At 37.5% G+C, this 22,362-nt stretch overlaps 2 protein-coding genes across 2 annotated transcripts; one reads left to right on the top strand and one right to left on the bottom strand.

Annotated features, from left to right (window-relative positions):
* Positions 1 to 487: 487 nt before the first annotated feature.
* LOC140164890 (death-associated protein kinase dapk-1-like) lies at positions 488 to 10,223 on the top strand. The gene is made up of 11 exons (XM_072188270.1): positions 488 to 594; positions 980 to 1,096; positions 1,247 to 1,297; positions 1,954 to 2,157; positions 2,889 to 3,000; positions 3,389 to 3,549; positions 4,263 to 4,442; positions 5,170 to 6,309; positions 6,770 to 6,806; positions 8,957 to 9,333; positions 9,752 to 10,223. Exons 1-11 carry the CDS (start codon positions 586 to 588, stop codon positions 9,776 to 9,778), a joined length of 2,415 nt encoding a protein of 804 aa, XP_072044371.1. The 5' UTR covers positions 488 to 585; the 3' UTR covers positions 9,779 to 10,223.
* A 1,923-nt stretch (positions 10,224 to 12,146) lies between these two features.
* LOC140164891 (uncharacterized) lies at positions 12,147 to 17,095 on the bottom strand. The gene is made up of 2 exons (XM_072188272.1): positions 17,036 to 17,095; positions 12,147 to 13,280 (listed from the first exon to the last, which is right to left on the bottom strand). Exon 2 carries the CDS (start codon positions 13,266 to 13,268, stop codon positions 12,438 to 12,440), a length of 831 nt encoding a protein of 276 aa, XP_072044373.1. The 5' UTR covers positions 13,269 to 13,280; positions 17,036 to 17,095; the 3' UTR covers positions 12,147 to 12,437.
* Between the last annotated feature and the right edge of the window lie 5,267 nt (positions 17,096 to 22,362).

The following is a 22,362-nucleotide window of genomic DNA, read 5'->3' as shown; positions in this document are numbered from 1 at the left end:
TTGTAAAACGCCAGAAGTGATAACTGCCCTGATTCACGCAAGTGCCGATATGTCCATCAAAACCAAGGTACAAAAAAAACTACAACCTTAAAGTTGCTAAATTATTGTACATGATTTCTTCTACTCGTGTTGCCGGATGCTCTTTAAGTATAAATATTATTTTAAACGCCAATCCTTTCTGTTCTGCGATATGAGATGAAAACTTTAAATCACGATCATATGCGGCGGAACTGGAAGGGGGTACACGCCCATAAATTTGTCGCCGACAAAAATATCTTAAAGGTGGGTAACCTGACAGACAGCGTTATCAGATTTTGATATCAGATGAAAGCTCACATTTTTCTTATTAACATACTGAAATTAGGCGTTCCAAATCGGTATTATTTATGAAGACATCATTAAAAAAAACTGTCGAATTGAACAGCTGAATCATTCAGCTGATTTTAATACTTGTTTATATACTTTTTCCTTTCTTTTCCCTTCTTTACTTCTTTCTTGAATTATTTCTTGAATTATTTGTTTATTTAGCGTGGCGAGACGGCAGAGGATAAGCTTACATTTCTGAAAAAAAGAAGAGTAAAGCAAATGCACGAGGTAAGTAATGTGATTTAAATGATATTAAAAAGTAAAAAAAAAAAAAGATTTACACAATATATTATGTCAAACTTCGGAACCGCATATGTTCTGATGTTAGGCCATAATGTGCATTTAATTAACTTTATACATAAGTTGTACAACCACCTTAGGCCCTAACACCACTGCATACAGGGGGTGCGTTTATATGAATGTAGTGGTGTTGTAAGATCATTGCAAAATATGAAAATGAGCCAGGTAATATTGAGAGAAAGTGACAAATAAAACATCGATTTAATTGAAAACGTGTTTTTAAGAATATCATGAAAGTCTATACATATCACAGGTTTTCTGGCTTATGAATTCTAAATATAACTCAAATCTGTTATCCTGTTTCCATTGACAGAAAGCATCACTTCATCATAGACTAATGGCAACGGGTAGCCATCCTGTAAATGTTGTCAAAGTTTTTCTTTGTGGGGATCCTTCTGCTGGGAAAACCACAATTAAAAATACCCTCAAGGTTTGTTAAATTATTATATCTTTCTTTTTCAAACTATATTAACGTATTATATGCAAATATCACAGGCATTTTATTGTTCTCGAAAATGTCTTTCAGCAAAAGTAGTTTGATCTCATTCATTACAACTGCTACATTTACTTTTTTCTACAGAAAATGTCAGTGGTTTCCAAAATTAGAGGATTGTTGGCTGGTCCACATGGGGTAAGATTTTGCTTTTAGCGCTTTTTTGTGAAGAAATGGGATGAGAATATGATTTTATATTATTATTATTAAAATCTTATTTATACACGGTAAAACATATTAATTTTTTTTAAATTGCTCTTCCACATGGCCGTACTAATATAAATATAATTCAAAAAAAATATACGACCTGTACCATGAAACACACTTCAAAGTAGAAGATTATCAAATTAAATAATACAAGAACAGAAAATTATATTGTAAAAGTAAAAATGAGAACACTCCTTACTAAGCTCTCACTCATGCACACAGCTGCATACACACACCATAAAATAAACATAACTCTAATAGCCTCTAATTAATTATGCAGATTATTAGCAAAATGCTAAACGTATTTTACTTGTACTACATATGTACCAAGTCTCAGCTAGATAGTCATTATAGTTACTTAGCAATTTAACGTTGCATAATTGGGAGTATGTAATTATATACAGTGGCCTCGCTTTCAGTTTTCGGCTCCGCTAAATTGGAGTTAGCAGAGGCAAACGCCGCCAACGACGACGAAGTGGTCAATTACGAAAATTGTCTATAGTTTAATGCACGTTTTGCACGATGAATATTTATTAAGATCATTAGTAACGTTCGGAGTCTTCATTGTTATTTTACATTTTAAACAGGACGACGAAGATGGCAACAACGAATACGAACGCACACCTGGTATTGACGTCAGCAGACAAACGGTGGAAGGTGCTGGTAGCTTTCTCTTTTGGGACTGCGCCGGTCAGGTTGAATATTCTGTGACTCATGGCATGTTCATGGGCTCGACGCAGTCTATATTCGTCCTCATGTACGATCTTCTTGAATTGCTACATGGCAATATGGTAATAAACACATCACAATATACCCCATTATTGGCAGACAATAACTAAAAATCTGTGCTTGAAAAAAAATATACTATTCTGCACATTTTACTACCTTATTTGAGTTAAAGCAATACAATCTTATAATATGAATTTATTTTTTCAAACATGATTTTTTGGCATATTTGTAATGTTTATACATTACCAACATTACCAACATTAGTACTAATATTATTTCAGCATTTTTAGTTAAGAATAATATGAATTACGTAATTCACATTTGATGGAAATCGTATATTATAGCTTTAATAGCTCTTTGAATGTTGCCATGGCGATCATGTAAAAGAAAATTTATTTTGAGTTCAAATTGTCATTATTTTCCAATTGTTGCTTGTTTGTTAGTCATGAAGAAAATGAAACTGCAATAGTGCGAATTAATTATTGAGCAATTCCATTTGAAATCCACACTCCGTCGTGGAATATTTAGCTTAGGTCTTCTGCAGAGGGAGCATGGGTTTCTAATAGAATAGAACCTTGTGTTACCTCCATTTGTAGATGGAGTATGAGATTTAAAAAAAAATTAACTCAATCCAACTCCAACTTGTTCAAAGAGGTCTATAGCCAACTCCATTTTGAAAAACATACTCCCTCTGTGGAAGACGTTTCTTAAATCTTCCACAGGGGTATGGATATTTCAAATGGAACAGCCCATTATCCATGTTTGACTCCGTGTATCTTACTACGTATTTCAGTCCACTACCAAATTCTGGTTGCCATTTATAAAAGCAACCAGGGAACTAGACAGTCTGCCTAAAGTCATTCTCGTTGCCACACATGCTGACAAGATCCAAGATACAAGAAGCGGTAAGACGCACATTACATTTCATGAGTATACAAATACGATATTTAGTTCGCTCTGTATATTCGTGCGGAAGATTCTTTCCATGTACATTCAACTGTATAGAAACTGTCTTGATGCACGTGAAATAGGGAATGACCAAAACATAGCCCCGAAATCTATGTGCAGAAGTTACGGAAGCGTAAACTGTCTCCTTTGCATAACAAGGAACAACGTTAGTAAGAGCCAGCGCCCTTAATATCAATTTAGTTGATACCGGGTGTCTCATGAATATATTTTTGGTTAACCATGTAGGCCTAATATTATTAGAATCCTAAAAGACAAATTATTATATTTCATTAAGAACAACATAAAGATTAATCATGACAGTTTATCTTCAAATAAATTTTACAGGATCACAGGCAGCAAAGAAACTCTTGGCGCAGTCAAAGGACATGTTTTCGAGTAGTCTCGATATTGATCAGGAACTGATCTTATTGGACGCTCGAGATAAGACCTCCAGTGGGATCGAACAATTAAAAACGTCTCTAAAAAGAAGAAGAGAGGAAATCATTGTAAGTTTAACAACAACGCTTCCTTTTTAAGCACAGGAATGAGATTAAAGATGACAAAGAAATGATATTTAATAAATTAAGCAATCATGTTACATTTTGGGAAGACAACCCGAGTCTGCTGCACGTAAGAAGCGAGCTCAAGGAAGTGTGATATTTATACTATCACTTAATTAATCATCATCCTTATCCTTTCGCTAATGCTTGTATTCTACCAAATGGATAAGTGCCAATGGAATATGCCAAAACATACGAAATCTTTTGTAATACTGGTGGTAACTGTAAATAATTTTAAGTTTATTTAAAAGAATATAGTGTGCTACGGACAGGCACAATGCCTGGGTGTTGATTTACAAACCTCAGCACACTTTACAGCTTGTTGCTGACCACTACGGCCCCATATCATTCCATTAACCATTTAACAACAAGTCAGGGACTTTGCAGCTTCCAAAACGCATACCCTAGACTTTGACATTCGCAACTAGGGTTAGCGCCCCGAGTTTTGTCCGGGTTTAATACAACGAGACAATTAGCTGTAGGGTCCTTGTCTAGGGGAATTTCATTAATTTAACTAAATTTTTCCACGAGACCACCATCAGGATTCGAACCCGCAACCTCTCGCACAATAGGCGAACGCCTTATCGATTGAGATAACTTGACTATGACTTCATTTGCTGTTATCTGTTTATTCAGTGGTCATCTTGTTTTTCTTTCAGGGAAAAGAAAAGCTACCAAAACTTTGTGACAAGATGCTGAAGATGATGAAGCCATGGCGTGAAGAGGCCGTACCAGTCATTGACTGGTACGAATACCTAAAGAGAGTTAAAGACGTCTATGAAGGCATGGATGAGGATACGCTGCAATGTGCTACAGCTTATCTTCATAATATGGGTGATGTAAGTAATAATTATGGGCATTTTTACACTCATTTGCAATTTTGATTAATAATTAATCAAATTTCCAGCCGCATTCTTCATTAACTTGTAGAATCCACAAGTTAATGAAAAATGCGGCTGGACATTTGATTAATTATGGATTTATTACTAAGAAAATCAATATTGCAAATGAGAAACATGTAAAAATTACTTAGGCAATTAGCGTACCAGGCTGACGATATGACAATCACCACCGTAGAGAGGTTTCATTTCATCATAGATTTTCTTAGCACTGTAACCCTTTAAAAGCAGGATCTTAATCACGCTGTTTGCATCAATTTTCTCCATCTTGCAGTTTATGCGCGGTAACTGGGGCAGCAGGTTACTGGCATCTAGCGCCACCTGTAAAGAAAGTAAACATACTTATGAGACCATTTTTGCACTATAGTGTACATAAGGATCTGCACTTACACAGACAAAATTTCATCGAAATAGCTCTTTCACTTCTGGGTGATTTCAAAAACTTTTTTATAGCCCCTCGTGTTTGTTGTATGTGGCAGAGTCTAGATATATAATTTATAAAGAAATATTTGATGCGGGGAATATTTCCCTTAGCATGTTGAAGGCATCTAATCTGTATTCATGTCTTTCAGCGAGAGTTGGCTGCATAAAGGAGAGTAAAATTAATACATGCATTTAATACTTTCATGTTGGTGATGCTTTAAAGTTTGATTTTATTCTTTTATAGGTTTACTGGGCAAAATGTGAAGGAAAACCTGACCAGTTGATCCTGAACACCCAATGGTTTATGTCTGAAATCATCGGGATGGCTTTCGCAGGTGACGAATTTGCTGGTCAGTTGAAGACCTTGCTACCAAATCAGTCATTCTATTCGCTCCCTGAACTTCGTGAGTTCTTCACGGAGAAAATGGATACGACTCAGCTCCTAGCTCTGCTAAACCACATGGACCTTGTTCATGAGACGGAAGATGGAAGATTCCTTTTGCCAGGCAAACTCCCACTGCACGGCAAAGAAGTAACATGGAATGCCCGGGAAGCATATGCTGTGAAGGGAGTCCGCATGGAATGCGCAGAAGAGATTGATATTTTCAATCCCAGCGTCTTTCCGTGCGTGCAGAAGAAGATGCTAGACGAGCGAAAGGGATCTACAATTGTTTCTCGTACGGCAGTAAAATGTACACTCGATTTGGTGGACATTTTTGTTCAGCTTGGAAAGCACAAAGAGGCAATTAGTGTGGCTGTCATGTGTCAAGACGAAAATTCAATGAATGCTGCACACGCTAGTCTCGAGCAAACCATCGAATTGATAGAGGATGAGCTTCAGGAGAAATCAGCAGGAACCAGTCTGCAAAAATGTTACATCAGTCATGCCGCCCTTCGTAAAAGTGAAAATCTTGAAACGGTTTGGGGTTTTACCGCACAGAGCCTTGTAGCAGCTGAGGAAGGAGATGGCTTGGTGAGGAAAGATGCAAGTACCAGGCCCGAGGATATCGCCGAGATTTTATTTCAAGGATATGATGTCAGCATCTTGATAAAGTTGGGACCCAAATGTCGCTATGAGTGGCTTCCAGTGGATGCAGCGAAGAGATGTTTTAGCCGCTTAGATGCCATCCATAAATGGAGAGAAGACTACCGAAGCGTTGCTAGATTGCTAGGCATCCCAGACTTCCAAATGTCGCAGATACTCGATCAAAGTAAAAGTGATCGTCAATCTGTGACGTGCGGCCTCATCAAGGAATGGTGTAAGAAGAAAGAGAAGAAGATGACGATCGGAATGTTGAGGACGATGGTGAGCCGTCTGAGTCTGGAGGACAATGTTGATGCATTGCAAGCAATAGATGATGTCATCGAGACGTGTCCAGGAAAGGTATAAGGCTGTGCAAATTGTGGGGCCCTTTTTAAATAAAACGCTATAAAAGGCTTGGAAAATCAGTACAGAAATGTTTCAACTATGCCAAACTTCTTGTTCGCTACATTTGCATTATATATATACACATTATACACATTTGCATTATATATATACAACATTTAAGGTTTGGAAGTCAGGTTCCCCAAAATAGGGCATGTGCGGAGGAGGGAGGGACAAGGATTTTGGGCAAGTCGAGAAGGCGGCAAGCAATTTTAGGCAGGCTGAGAGAGGAGCAAGGTTTTCTGGTATGCCAAATGGGATTTTTGGCAGACCTTTTTGAAATGTGTTTAGAATAATATTAACCGGCTCCAACCGGAAGAAATCGGCGAGATTCAGGCGGTTGAGTTCTGAAGCCGCTCTTTAAAGGTCGTTCCACACTGATTGAAACGTTTTCTTCTGATTCCTACCTTTCTTGCAGAATACCGTTGAGGAAACTGAAGAAACGTTTGATTTTGGTTAGTATTATCTAATATGAAGACCTGAGTGCAAGAAGACCGTAAGTCCACTTGGCCCCTCAACATGCATACACTAAAGTTACGTATAGTTTCTTAGGGTTTTATAATGTTTAATACATGTTCCAGGGTGAAAACATCGTGAAAGGTTGTGAAAGATTTGTTTTGGCCCCTGAACATGTATAAAACATTACTAAACTATACGAAACTATACGCAACTTTAGTGTATACATCTTGAGAGGCCAAGTGGACTTACGGTCTTCTTGCGCTCAGGTCTTCATATATTGAAAAATAACACTTTAATGTTTTGCAAAATCATGTACTTGTTTGATTTATTGTTGTTAATGAGGTATGTACGTTTTGCAAACGTTTTGTTGTTTCAGCCCCTTTATAACATAACTCAAGAACCACAGGACTTACACAAGTATATATGTGATATTTAAATTCTTCTGCACACTCGCTATGAAATGATTAATGCAATTTGTGCCCAAGTTCACTACAGTGCAACAGAGCATAAATGCCCAAAACTGCAATTTTGGACAGATTGACACGTAATTTAAAATCTAGATTAAAATGAAAGATGTCACTTACAACATTTTTTGATCAACCTCTGATCTTTAATAAGGTTGCAAAATTTGACACGTTTTCGTACATTTTTATATAATTAGCATAATAAAAAGAAATGTATGGAAAAAATGAATTTATTTTTTTATCGTCAAAAATAAATATGTTATAAGAATTAAACTTACAAGAAATATTGACTCTTGTCAAATCCTACCATTCTGTCAGAGAATATCTGCATATTTGTATTATTTTTTTAAATTAATGGATAAAATTGATTAATTAATAAATATTTTTTTAATGATTTACTATAATTCCAAACATATCAAGCAATATGTCAAATTAAAGGTAATGAAATGCTTTATAAATTGGTCAGAGCATATTTTGCAAAATGCTTTTAGTATTTTAGTTATAAAATTCCAAACATTCTATTCCAAATTTTTGCTATACACGCACAGGAGCTGTACTTTTAAAATCCGCGCCTAATCAATAATGAGTCTTTCACTCCATTGTTAAAGTACTGTGCTCCCTGCAGCATTATGGAGTGACCAGTTCCTAGAGTATGATGGTTTTGTAGCAGATGACAGTACTCATTCAAGCCTATCAAGGTCAGTTATTAGCCACTTGCTGAATGGCTTGGTATTATCAGCTAACAAAGAGATACCTTATGCAGCTGCCAATCACAGTAGAGGTTTGATAACATTTTATTAAAAGCCAAAAAGTGATATAAGGACAAAGCTATGCATGTTGGTACTTGATTGTTTGGATTCCTATATGTTAGAAACCCTTTATAGGAGTATTGTTTTATGTGTAGTTTATATTGTTCATAAATTATATAGCTTTCAAATTTTGGGCATTTATGCTCTGTTGCACTGTACCATTCGCAAGATCCTGTGAACTATCAAATCGCAACAGTTGCTGACCTTAATACATATTGACAGTATGGAGATGGAAGTCAGGTTCCCCAAAATATGGCATGTACTCACATACTCACAGACATCTATTATTTCGCTGACCTCGTTGGACGACAAAATTGAACTTAATAAACAAAGATAATGAATTTATACAGCATTATGGAAGAATACACTGTAAAAAATGACCGTAAATCAACGGGATAATCGGAAAATTTGCTGCCAGTGGTTTCCCCGTATTTTTACGGGGACCAGTAAAATTACGGAATTTAAATTTTACTTTCAGTGTGTTTAAGCAGGATTAAGTGGGTTTGTAGTATTACATGTAGATGTGTGGGTGGGTGTGGAGGTAGGTAGGTGGTTCTAATCACAAAAAGCTGTTTTGATTACGGCTGTTTCCGTAAAATTACGGGAAATTTGAAATACGGGCGTCCGTTAATTTACGATCATTTTTTACAGTGTAGAATCTAAGTATAAACTTTTCGCGGTTAAAAGTCAGTAACGTCGCCCTCTATGTACATAAAAAAATACAAAAGGCGTGATCGTGACTCACGCATTTCACATGTTAGATAGGAACGGTATACAGCAAACTGTTATTCGTCTCTTTGCCGAATTCATAACAATATGCAATGCTTTAAATATACTTCCTTATATGTTTGTATTCATTATTCTTATCTTAAGGCATTTCAGACTACCTAATGACGTGGAGACGAGTTCTTAAACGTAATTGGTCCATCCTAGTGGCGGACGTAGATCCCAGCAATCTGACCTCGCGTCTTTTGTATCTACCATTAGAAGACTGCAAACTCCTTGAAAATACTGAGTCAAGAGATGTCAGACAACGAATGGAAAATGTGAAGCTACTGCTTCTATTTCTGCTACAAAGAGACGAGGAAGACTGGCCAGCGGATCTCGTAGCTGGTTTGCAAGAGACAGATCAGGACCCTCTTGCTCAAACATTGCAAGAGGAGTACCAGACTATCGTCATAGAAGAATGGCAGAATATGGAAGAGAGGGAAAACCGACGATTGTCTACAATGGAATATGAAGCATCAGAGGTGAACTTTATTGTCATCATGTTAGTTCACGTTCAAAAGCTTCCTTTATGTATTTGTAAAAGGCAGAGGCTTCAAGCCAGGGCTGTTTCCTCTTGTTGATGTTGAAGTTATGAACGCGAATTTGTCAAGCGATCTCGTACCAAGCCGTAGTCATTCTGCATGAGTTTCTAACTTTAGCTGAAAGTGGTCTACAGTATTGCAAGATTTCCTAAATCGAAATAATTGTTTATGTGGCACTGCAATTAGCAGGTGTGTGAATTTATCTGCAGTGTCATGCATTATTTCTTTTGCTTGGTGATACTGTGGACTCATAAAGTACACGAATCTTGTAAAAGGAATTCTACTGTTTATTATAGTATCAAGATCAAGTAAATATTAACGTAGTACCTGTATTTATGTGTGTGTATTTAATAAACAGTTTCTAGACGCAGCAGCGACACAGTAGGCACATTGGCAGCAGCAATGAGAACAACAGTTTCAGAATGAACCACATCGGCAATAGTGGCAGGGGTAGCTGCAGTATAAGCCACATCCCCCCAAACCAGCAAATACAGTCCAAGGAGCCACATCGACATCATCTGTAAGAAGAGTCGCAGCAGAAGGAGCCTCATCGGCAACAAAAAAATGAGCAAAGACGGTGAAAGGAATACCTACATATTAGTCGTTTTGTCTGCTTTGTTGATTATATGAAGAGCTTGTTTCCAAACCATGTTACGTCGTCCACAACCACAAGTTTCTCATTTACCTGTGTGATACAATCACAATTACAAAAGTTTGACATTAGCAACAATGATTTGTACCATGAACATTATTTACCACAACAAAACTGCTTAACAATATGCATATTATTGTTCTCATTTGGGAATCAAATCCTTCCACTTTTTGCTTTGAAATGGCATTTCATGTACATATCCTTAAAACTTTTGAATCCATGCTTTCTTCAAATGTTTTCAGCTTTGACAGCCAGTTGCCATGGCAATTGCCATGAGCATGAAAGTTAGTCTTAAAAACACAGTGGTCAATCTGTCATCCTAACCACCTGGACTTCACTTGGGTCACCATACTATATGCCCTCTGGCAATTCCAGCCCTGAAACTCACTCCCCTGCCCAGCTGACCTCCAGAGCACCAGGAATGTGCTGACATGCCAAAGGTCAAACATCAGCAGGTGTCGAGGTATATAAGATCAAATTATGAAATCCAATATCAGAAAATGAAACCAGTGAAACAAAATTAATTACCCTCGCTTTTCTCTAATCGAGGGTAATTTTGCTAAAGTTCTTTAAGGACCTGTCGACGAAATGGTGCATTCAACTGAAATTATTATACCTATAGCATCACAACCCATTGCAATATCGCACATGTAAATCAGAAACATGTGTTTGTGGACTTAACATGGTTTGGAAACAAGCTCTTCATATGTAAACAGAATCCAGCGTGAACAACAGCATGAACCTCATTTACTTCTAGCCTGGTTTATAAACTGGCAACTCTCAAGTTACTTGCTCGAGCCCGGCTTCACAAACGCATACTAGTTTGAAAATGTATTATAACCATCATTAAGTGAACGTCATGAATAAAATATAATTCATCTGCCTTCCTTGAGATAGTGCCATCTGCGTTTCATACATGCGTGATCAAAGGCGGTGTAAGGATCGGGATCAGTTGTAAGAATAATCATAGCAGAGGTAGCCACAATGACAACAGCAAAATGAGCAAAGATGGTGAAGGGAATAACTATATATAATCGTGTTGTCTGCTTTATTTGATTATAATGTTAATAATTCGTTGGCGATCTTTGCAAATGACGGCTTCCGCTTGCGCGGCATGTTGGGTAAATGCTACTAAATGTCATCGTAGCGATCAACTGGGATTCGAGTAAACAACCCTTCCTCCGCATTGAGTTTCTCATTTTTCAGAGCGCTGATTCTGTAGTTGATTTGACGAATCCTTTCAGAAAAAAGTGCCGTTTCCACATGGATACTGTTATGGGCTTTATGTCCTGCAATCGATGTTTTTAGCCTTATGCTGCGTGAGGTGAGCTTGCGATGTTTACAGTGGAGAGAGAAGTACAGATGACAGGTGAATCTTGCGATTCTATCCAAAAGTTCCAATTCCCGAAATTTCTTTAGGCAATCTCTGCCGTAATCGTTAGCGATGGTGTATTCATATCGAGAAAGTACAAATTGAACCAAGTTCTCACGACTTACATTGTGGAGGTTGGGGGCCTGCGACCACTGTCGTCAATGCCGACTGATGCTGCTTTTGATGGTAGCGGGAAACAGGGTCATCTGACCGGAATTAGCAACGGATGTTGACCTCCGACGGTCAGATGATCTATATGAATAAACCTTTTTATTTGGAAATTCATTAACCAATCAGCGATCGTCATTTGTGACCCGACAGCACAAATGAGCCGTAAATTCCCTAAATTGTATTCTGAGTTACGGTGTAAAATCTGTACGAAGGTCGTATTCATCGGTAACTTAACCTGGCCCGACATCTGTCTCATTTTGTTAGTCAAAAACTAATCAATAATTCTATTGTTGAAGTGGATAATAAGCTTCTACCTTAGATGGTTATAGAACTTTTAATAGCTCTGGTCTTTGTTTGCTTTTGCTAAATCCTGTTCAAGTGGTGGGTTACCAGGCATTGTATTTTGTACAGGTATGCATAACCAACAATTAACAATGAGAGAACTTTCTTAAACCTCGTTGACTTGGGGATGATTTGAAGTGACCGCCAATTATGACTATTTGATATTTACTGCCAGTAATGTGGAAAAAGAGACACATGTAAAAACGTAAAAGCTATAATTTTGTTGAAGGAGCAAAGTTTAACAAACCATAACCCCGCTTCTGGATATCGTTTGAAGTCAAATGATGTACCATTTTTAAGTTTATGATGTTTATTTTTTAAACACGAAATAAAACAAAATTGACCGGGGAAGGAATTTACGGCTCATTCGCCGTGAACGGTCACATTTTACGATTTGTCGCCAGACGGTTTGCTTAGTGACGGAGCAGCACACACCGGCTGGGACCGAGACTATGTAGATAGGCGTTTGCTTGATATATCATTTTTCTTGTTTTACAAATCCAGTGTTCAAGTGCACGGAGCAAACACTTTGACGCACTGTGTCTCTGCTACAACGATCCGTCCGTCATCTGCACACGCAATTCCTCGTGGGCTACTCACATCTGTTGTTATGCAGCCCAGATACTTTCCAGTAGTAAGAGAGAAGCGATACACTCCTTGTGGGCTCCAACTACAAACAAATATCTCCTCGTCTTCGCCTTCACCAATGGTGCAGACACCAGTTGGGCACCAGGAAGACGAGACATCTGTAGGAAGACTCAAAACATGGATGGTTTGACCTTTGGAATCGATTACTCGAGCCCCTTCAGAGCCGTTTGCGCTTAAGATGATTCTGCTATCATCTGAAGATACTGCTATGTACCACGCACTGTGTGGAATAGCAGAGGAAGATGCGAGCTTGCCGTCATTGAGATTATACACACCAATATGTTTAACATTCCAATGACCTACCAACACTTGACCCTGAGAATTGGAGCCGATACTAAATGTGCCATGTTCTTTATATTTTGTTACTTTAATTTGCTGGATGTAGTTACCACAGTTATCATAAACAGTGGGGTAGAAGGTCTCGTCACATACAACGTATTTATCTTGGCATACGGCTATTCCATGTGGTTTTGAAGTGAAATTGGAAGGATTTGAGTGCATGGTGGTATCAATAGCTATCTTCAGTTTCCCATTCTTAATGTCATAGATGTAAACTCTCTTCGCCGGGCTATCTGTCACAGCCACATCGCCGTCTTGATTGATTGCGACGCCTCTGGCATTCTGCAGCTTTTGTTCACCAGTATCGCCAAATGTCTTGACCATTTTCCAGAGTGTATTAGAATGAGACATTCCGCTTACTGGCTGAAAAATAGGATAAAAATCAAAGATGATGACAAATTACGTTGTTTTACAAGTGAAAAAATCGACTGACTACGTAATAACTATTTTGAATTATTTATTGAAATGTAATCGTAAGATACAATAGGACAGAGCCGACACCTTTGACATCAAGGTGTAGGCTTTGTTGTATTGTGCATGTGCAAATATGTAGAACGCGGACATACCTTAAAACTTAATGCAAACTTCGAGGGTTTTAGCAGCTGGAATGTTCAGAGCCGTTCCGACCATTAGGCCAGGTAACGCGGTCGCCTAGGGCGGCAAACTTAGAGGGGCGCCAAAAGGGCGAAAAAAACGGGAATGAAGAAAGAAAAGGGAAGAAAAAATGAGGGCGGATAAAAATTTTTAAAATAAATAAAAAGGGGGCGAAAAGAGAAACAGAAAACAGGGCGGAAAAACCAGTGGTGTAACGATGGGGGGAGGTGGGGCACGTGCGCCACCCTTAGGGGGCGCCGAATGGAACAATTCAGGATCGATTCTGCGCCCCTCCCCCTCAGTGATGTAAGTCAAAATTTTCGCGCGCTTCGCGAGCATTTCGCACAAAATTATCAATTTAAGACCGATATTTAATTTCATTTTCAAAATTAATTAGTGGTAAGCCCTATTTGTGCACAATTTTGTTCGCTCCGCGCGCAATTGTTTCAAGAATTGGGGGCGTCATTATGTTTCCTTAGCCCTGGGCGCTACAAACCCTAGCTCCGCCACTAAAAAAAAACCTGATGATTTTTCAAGGGGGTAACCCCCTTAACACATTTTTGGTATGCTTTGGTGGGGCGGCAGGGAGAGGCTTTGCCTAGGGCGGCAAAATCCCTAGGAACGGCCCTGGGAATTTCTACTTGTGTATTCATACTATTAGATCATTATTGACTAGTAAACAACAGGTGGACTTGGTCTGTATGTACATACCATGCCCTCGGGCAAATTTCTAGGGTCTGTGGTCAGTATTATTTTATTCTAGAAGTGTATTTGCTTCCCACACTGAAATCAATATACATAATTTTCGCAGCAAGCTATGTTCACTGGAAGCTTTACTATGTTCTACACTCTGGTTATCAAATTGTTGGTATTATATGAATTGCTTTTTGCACTAAAATGATAGCTTGAATAAGTTTCATATAGTCACATGAGGAAATTTTATGAAGTGAAAATATTATAGAATAAGATCCAAATATCAATACTCAGTGGTAGAGTGACCAATAAACCACAGACCCTATGAGCATGAGTGACCAGGTACTCAGGCCCGTATTTCAACATATGGCTTGGTTAGAGCTGTTCCCTGCTGACAGTCTAATGCAATTGGTATGTGAAAATTAGATCAGTGAAAGAAAATATAAACCAGTGATACCAAGCTATATAAATCAGGGGAAATTGGTTTGGGATTTGAGGGCGATGTTCACAACATAATAACTTGAAGATGACGGTTCTTCGTCATATGGACTGCAGATATAACCTGCCAAATATTAATCAATATATCTTATTGGTATGATTTGACAAACGACTAATAAATCCCACAATCGTGGTGTAAGCGTTTCTATAGGGTCCACAAGTTATAAGTTCCCACCCCCCCCTAATACTTTTTTTTTTTTTAATAAATCGAAACATATTTTACAAAATGTAAAAGTTTAAAAACGTATGTGTAGCCTTATTTGTTTTACACGTATGGATCATATTATAGCGTCACACGTCATTGCGTTCAGTCATAATGGTTCATTATGTGAAAAATAGACCGGCATCTGAGTATATAGGAGTCAACTCTCAAACAATACAGTAGGTCGAGCCTATCCATGACTGCTTTGGACTCAGGTGCATCTTTCAAAACGGTCTCTATTTTCAGTTACCATGGGGTATCAAATATAAGGCACTAAATTTAATACCCACGTAACCCATGGGCGCCACCATACCAAGACCACCAAGTGATCAGCAGATGTGTTACAATGCTAAGAGATAGGAATTTTTCAGACGATATCATCAAAATTGCTGGAAATTTAATAGGCAACTTAATTATACATACGGGAATTCCGCTTTTTTAGTACAGGGCTGTCAACTCTCACGCATTGGCCGTGAGTCTCACACATTGGGTCACTTTCTCACGGTCTCACGCCAAGGTAGTATAATCTCACGCCTAGGTAGTAAATCTCACGCAAAATGAGTAAAATCTCACGCATCTTCATTAATTATTTGTTACTCCTAAACACCCCCCCCGCTTTTCACATTCTCGAGCGTCGTGGCTCAAATAATCATGTTACAAAATGAACATTGGAGTCGGCAAATCCCGGTACGCCTCTGTCTCACGCCAAGCAATTCCAAAAAGTTGACAGCCCTGTTTTAGTATGTTTTCAAGAACTAAATTTTGAAAGTTTTGGTCGACGGAAAAAAGTTATCGACGGAAACTCTTACAATAATACTACAAAATTGCAAAAAAATGACAAATTTGCGAGAAAATTTGGACATGCATCCCGCGTTTCCAATTGAAATACACAGGAAGACCACCCGCTGTGCCAAATCCTGTCTAGACGCTGTAATGTCATCGCCCATCTGGTCACGTGGGTGTTAAATTAAGTGCCCTTATTAAAATGCCCTAAGACGAATGATTTTACACAATTAACCACTGTGACTGAACGCAATGACGTGTGACGCTATAAATTGGTCCACATGTGTAAAACAAATCAGGCTACACGTGACTTTTTACATTTTACATTTTGTAAAATATTTTTCGATTTATTTAAAAAAGTGTTAGGGGGAACTTATAAGTTGTGGACCCTATAGTATTTGCTTGCCTGTCGGACTCTACCTGAGAGATAGCTGTCTCTACTTAAGGTTAGCAATTATTTTAAAGTGTTGCGATTTGGTAGTTCACAGCATCTTGCGAATGGTAGTGAGCTTTAGCAAAAATTGCATTGATCATTTCATAGCGAGTGGGTAGAAGAATTCAAATATCACAGATATACTTTTGTAGGTCCTGTGTTTCTTGTGAAGAGAGCTAAAACAACAACACTTTTGTAAAACGTACATAACTCATTAACAACAATAAATCAAGCAAGTTTTCAAAGTATATGATTTGTAGACTGAACTTTTGCAAAACATCAAAGTGTTATATTTCAATAATATATTGATTTAGATAATGAAAATTGATTTTTTTTTGCTGCTTCGACCAACTGTACCTAGTCTACCCTTAAATCTAAATCGTTTGTCACGTTGAAATGATCAAACACAATCAAGGGGTCAGTTTGCCATGCAAAATTAGCCAGTGTCACTTGATTAGTACAATCACCCAGTATGATATGTGGCTTCTGTATTACTGGAGCACAATGGTGACTAAAAGGTCCTCAGTAGTGATAAAGGTCATAAAGACTATAATTATATAAGCAACGGACTGTGATATTTTATAGGAATTATTGCTAAGGCTTTCAACAATTGCATGGTTGCTGGGCTACGCTAGCTAGTCTAGACAAAGTGTATGTGTAGCGTAATTCAATTTCTACTCAGCTCCGTGGACAAAAATTGCAATTCTATTCTACAGACCGTATTTATATAGAAAGAGAACACCAAACTCGACCATGCATATAACATGCATACATACATGTACATTATACACAGGCGTCATGCGTGCAATAATACATGCATTACCACAGAAAGTTGCGTTTCAACAAGATTTTGGTTCAACCTATTCCACTTACATTGAGTATTACGTTTTCAATACAAAACTCATGATCACTTACTTTGAAACCTCCCGGGATATAAGTTGCATCAGGTACGCTTTTGCTGCAAGTTATAAAACATGTTCTCCGAGAAAAATAGATAGAGAAGCGACACTCTCTGCAAACTGCCTATATACCGTGCTATACCGCAGCTGAAGACAGGCAATTCGCAAGCGTAGCTGCCAGGGGGGTGACACTAAATTCACGGCTTTTATTTAGCCACGCAAACCTATGGAAATTGTGTTGGCTTGCTCTCAACAAAGTGAGGCAAGGTATCGATCGGTTATGAATAATTCACATCAACTCTTACTCAGCCCATGTGATTGAGGTCACCACATAAAGGTGTCGTAAGTTTAGCGAATCGAACCTGTTGAAGATAGTAAAAAGCGCCCCAAGCAAGGTTAGACCGGGCGGAAGTGGGTCAACTACTAGGATCCCATCAGGCCACAGTGATTTGTTTCTGCAAGAAAGTCTTTTAATTTGATAATGGAATGTCTTGTTGATATAGTAATGTCGAAATTGAGACTAACTATCGATAATACAAAGGAAATATACGACAAGCATAAGATATGAAATACAGTGAGTATTTGAAGTAAAAAAAAATCACGTGACCTTCCAAAATGGCACCCGCGGCAATAGTTTTTGCCATGTGCTTCCTCCCTGTGGAAAAGTATCCCGAAAAATATCAATCTGCACTAAATACACTTATTGGTGTAGCCTGCCAGTATGAATTATTGTTGAAAAGTAGAAAAGCACCGTAATTTTGACATTTAATTGTATACCGCCACTAATAATCCAAAAATCCGATCTTTATTCATCACGTCTATTGGCTCATTTTCTTACATTGAACTATTATAGGCACTTCAACATCGATGATAACCAGCGTACACCACAAGACCCCAGAAAAAAATCATAGGCTCACGTCAAGCCGTCTGTTACTACCTGTCTTCAATCATATAATAGATTGAATACAATACCGTTCTTTTCAAAGAGACTAATCTTACAGGTGCATGAGTGATTAGCATTTCTTTGACATCTATGGTTCAATGCATCGGTAGGTCCTACTGCATGAACGTGAGTGCGGGCGATATAGTCAAAATTGTATTCATCTATTGTTATGGTAGTTAATCCGATTTAAATACGTCACTTCGCCAGCGTGCCTATAAACGTATTCTGTTAGGGAGTAGCCTACATTAAACAATTACAATTTCAAACTTTGTGATTGGCAATAGGCCCCTACCGGTATGCAAAAAGTATGCATGGGTGACACCCAGGAGCGATTATAGTATTTGTTTCCTTGCTTCATAATATTTTGATTCCGTTTGCCATAATTTAACACAGAATAAAAGCAAAACTCACTGAAAAATAACATTTGCTGAAAATCAACTAAGTTTAGGGAGTGTTCAGAAATACTTTGGTGGGGACAATATATTTTTTCGTGTTACAAATTTTTTAACCCCCCTATCCCCTCTTCGTGAACCCAAAACTTTGTTGAGCCCCGGTCTCACAAGTTAATGGACCTACAACTGTTATGACCCCACCCTTATATTAAGTACAAAACTATTTTGCCCCTCCCCCCCAACCTGTACCATTGTACATCAAACGATAGAGGAAATAATATTATTAAATAATACTAAAACTTGTATTCATGTCAGTGTTGTGAGTCGGTAAATTACCGGTTAATTGACATGGTAATTTAGCGCCATCTTAATTTACCGTAGTAAAATAGGGTAATTTTTTTTAAATTAAAACTTCAAATAATATTGTTTTTGTTTGTTTGTTTTAGATGACAAGTACAGTTTCATGCAAAAGAGTTATGCAAATACTTTACAATGTACGTTCGGCACATAGACCTACACGTCATGGCCTACTCTGCCTGGCAAAGCTAGTCTGGTCGGAATGTGCATAATAATTATGTTTCGTTCGGTAGCCGATACAAACGGCAACTACTCTGTCCCTTGATCAAACGTCTATTATATTAACGCCCTCTGGCCAGGTCAGACCATCATTTTAATAACAATATGCTATTAACATATGAAGTGGACACATGCAAATTATGAAGTGTCACATCCTGATTTAATAATCCTTGGTAGCTGTATAGAGTACATGCACGGTTGTTTGATGTATATAGAATTGGCTTCATTATTAACTAAATGCAAACTATAGCTGGCGCTATTTATCCTAAATCGTTTTTCTTAATTTGCAAGCAGTAGGTGATCAATACTGCCATAAAAACAGATGGAATAGGTGAAACAAGTAACAAAGAAATTTTATAAACATATTTCATCAAAAATAAAAGGATTTTATTAAAAGCTTGATGTGTAATTTACAGTAACTAAATAGCACCACCAATTTTGTCCGAATAAATACATTTTATATCTGAAAAAAGCTTTAGAAATGCTGTAAAAGTGAATTATTTGAAAATTACTCAAAAGCATCTGTATACACTAGCATAGTATCGCTTGTAGCGGTTTAAGCCTAAAATTGGGTTATACAGGATGTTTGTTTGAAAAACTAATAAATGATCCCATCAAACAACCGTGCATGATTATTGAGATGGCACAAAGTTATTTCCATAACAATCTGACCCGTCCGTTGTATTTGATCATTTTGAGACAGTATCTTTTACGCCGTAAACATGGTAAAGCACCAAGGCCCGACCCTAACTTTTTTCTATGTTATCATATCAATTTTTAAGCACTTTTTAGCAAAGTACATAGTTCATTGAATTTACAACCGTATGACAAAACAGGCGAAAATAGTAACTTTTTGCACAAGATTTGCAATTTAAATAAAAATTGGCCATTGCTCTTTCTAATGAGGCTAGTATATGGACACTATAAGTGTGCTCTTCCATTTAATGACACCAAATTTGAAAAATTATTGTAAGGAACACTTGAGGTTTAGACTTTTAAAACCTACATTTTGGTCAACAAATTTAACACATTCGCTTTGCTATAACATTGAATTTCGTTATCTGTTGACCTAATGAGAAAAAGTGTGTTAGCTTTCGTTCGATATTAAAAAATTTCTGATTAAAAGCAATCTTATTCTCACTAAGTGGCTTACTCGTGTACACTATTTCTGGAATTCATTTACATCATCTAAATAATGTGATACCGACATTTATGCTGTCTTTAAAATCGTTTAAACGTCGGGAACATTATTTCAAGGTAGAAAACCACCAATGGACAATTAACAAGGAAAGTTTGTTTATAGGGTAAAGAATTCTCGCTATTCGCAATAAGGGCGCCGCCAGCGGTTTGATTCAAAGAATAAGGGCGCCGCCAGTTTTGTCAAAATAAAGGTGTTACACGCGAATCGATAAGTCAATAATACTTACCAATGTGATTTGAAATGTGCACAATTAATTTTTTTCTATCGATTTGTGTAATACCGTTATATTGACAAACTAAAAATATTGTCACGTGTTCCTATGTAATAGCATGGTAATATTCGTATTGCGCGGACTTGATGTCGACCTTTTCCCATGATACATCACGATTTTTCCCATGATACATCGCAAACCGCTGGCGGCGCCCTTATTGCGAATAGCGAGAATTACCCGTATTATACATCGCGTGACAATAGTCACGCACAGAGATACTCTGCAAGCCAATATTTCAACATATTCAATATACGGCTACCAAATTTCATGAATTTTTCAGACAAGCTAACTTTAGTTATTATCCAATATGACACAAGTTTTTGACGCCCGCGCTTTTTCTTGCTTGATTATATGAACGTTTTTGTGATTGTGACACGCATTTTTGCTAATTTTTCCTGCTACTTTAGACGTGATCAAGCTTCGTTATTTACTATTCAACCTTTACACGTTATTTGTTGCTTTAATTTTTTACACTCGGCTATTTCAAAAAGGTAATTAATGTGCAATAAATTAGCATTAAATTCAAACCAAGTTTGCGAAAGGATATTGCGATGATCATAATACTGACGGATACTAAATACGTCACTTTGTAAAACCAAATAATTATGGCGTTCTCAACATCCGTCAAATTAATTATTGGGTAAACAATTTTGAGCATTGCAACTTCTTAAAAATTGAAAATCTCACTATTTAAAATATCTTTGCTTGTCAAAAAATACCAAAAATCAAAACGTCATTCTCTGATACTCCCAAATATTTATATAATTGACGACACAGATAAAAAAATCTGACGTCACTGTCAATCAAATTCCCTACGATCCTTGATTGGTTAATAGCGCGTTTAAGGAAGGTCGATTTATCTGGTGCCGATAGGAGAAAGGGAATAGCAGAAAATGGCGAAAAATACGTTCTTTTACAAGGCAAAAAGCAACTTTTCTAGGCATTGTTGACATGGTGCCTTCGCGAAAGGCACCATGTCGCCGAGTTCAGCAACTCATATCATCACGACAATTGTAAACAAACCGTGCTCGAGTTTGATTGACAGATGACGTAGGACGCAAACTAGTCTTTTTATCTCTGTCTTTCATTATAGCGGCTGTGCAGACATCATTAGAAGTCGCCCTACTTCTTAATTTCCTTTCTTGCAAACCAATTAGTTAAACAATTTCGAGCTTTGCAAAATTTCACTGTTTTAAATATCTTGGCCAAGTTTGATAAAAATTGCCACAGATTAAATCGTCTCTCTGTGATGCACCCAACGATTTATAGCGAATTTGTTGACATCAGAGGAAGTCGCTCTACTTCTTAATTTCCTTACCCATAAAGATTCTTAGCACCTATACCACCAGGGATTACGGCCTTAGATGGTGTAAGTTTACCTTAGACGTGAATGAAAGTCGTCTCAGAGGCAGCCACATAACATTTTGATTTCCTTACACTTTTGTCAAGACCTCTTTTAATACCGTCAGGAATAAAGGACAAGGGGTTCTCAGTTTTACTATACGTGGGTCGGTCAGTATGTAATAAAATTTGACTTGTGACCCCATATATGTGACCGTACACGACGAATGAGCCGTAAATTCCTCTCCCTTTCAAGTTTGTTTTATTTCGTGTTTAGAAAATATATATCTTAAGCTTTAAAATGGTATATCATTTGAGTTCAAACGATATCCAGAAGCGGGATTATGGTTTGTTGGACTTTGCTCCTTCAACAAAATGGTAGCTTTTTTCGTTTCTACATGTGTCTCTTTTTCCACATTGCTGGTAATAAATATTAAACAGTCATAATTGGCGGTCATTTCAAATCATCCCTAAGTCAACGAGGTTCAAGAATGTCCTTTAATTTTAATTGTTGGTTATACATACCTAGACAAAATACAATGCTTTGTAACCCACCACTTGAACAGGATTTAGCCAAACCAAACCAAGACCAGAGCTATTAAGAATTCTATAGCCATCT

The sequence above is a fragment of the Amphiura filiformis genome, chromosome 11 (assembly GCF_039555335.1).
Source record: "Amphiura filiformis chromosome 11, Afil_fr2py, whole genome shotgun sequence".
NCBI classification, from domain to species: Eukaryota; Metazoa; Echinodermata; class Ophiuroidea; order Amphilepidida; family Amphiuridae; genus Amphiura; species Amphiura filiformis.
The sequence above is the reverse complement of the archived record's forward strand: the minus strand, read 5'-3'. Positions and strand labels throughout refer to the sequence as shown.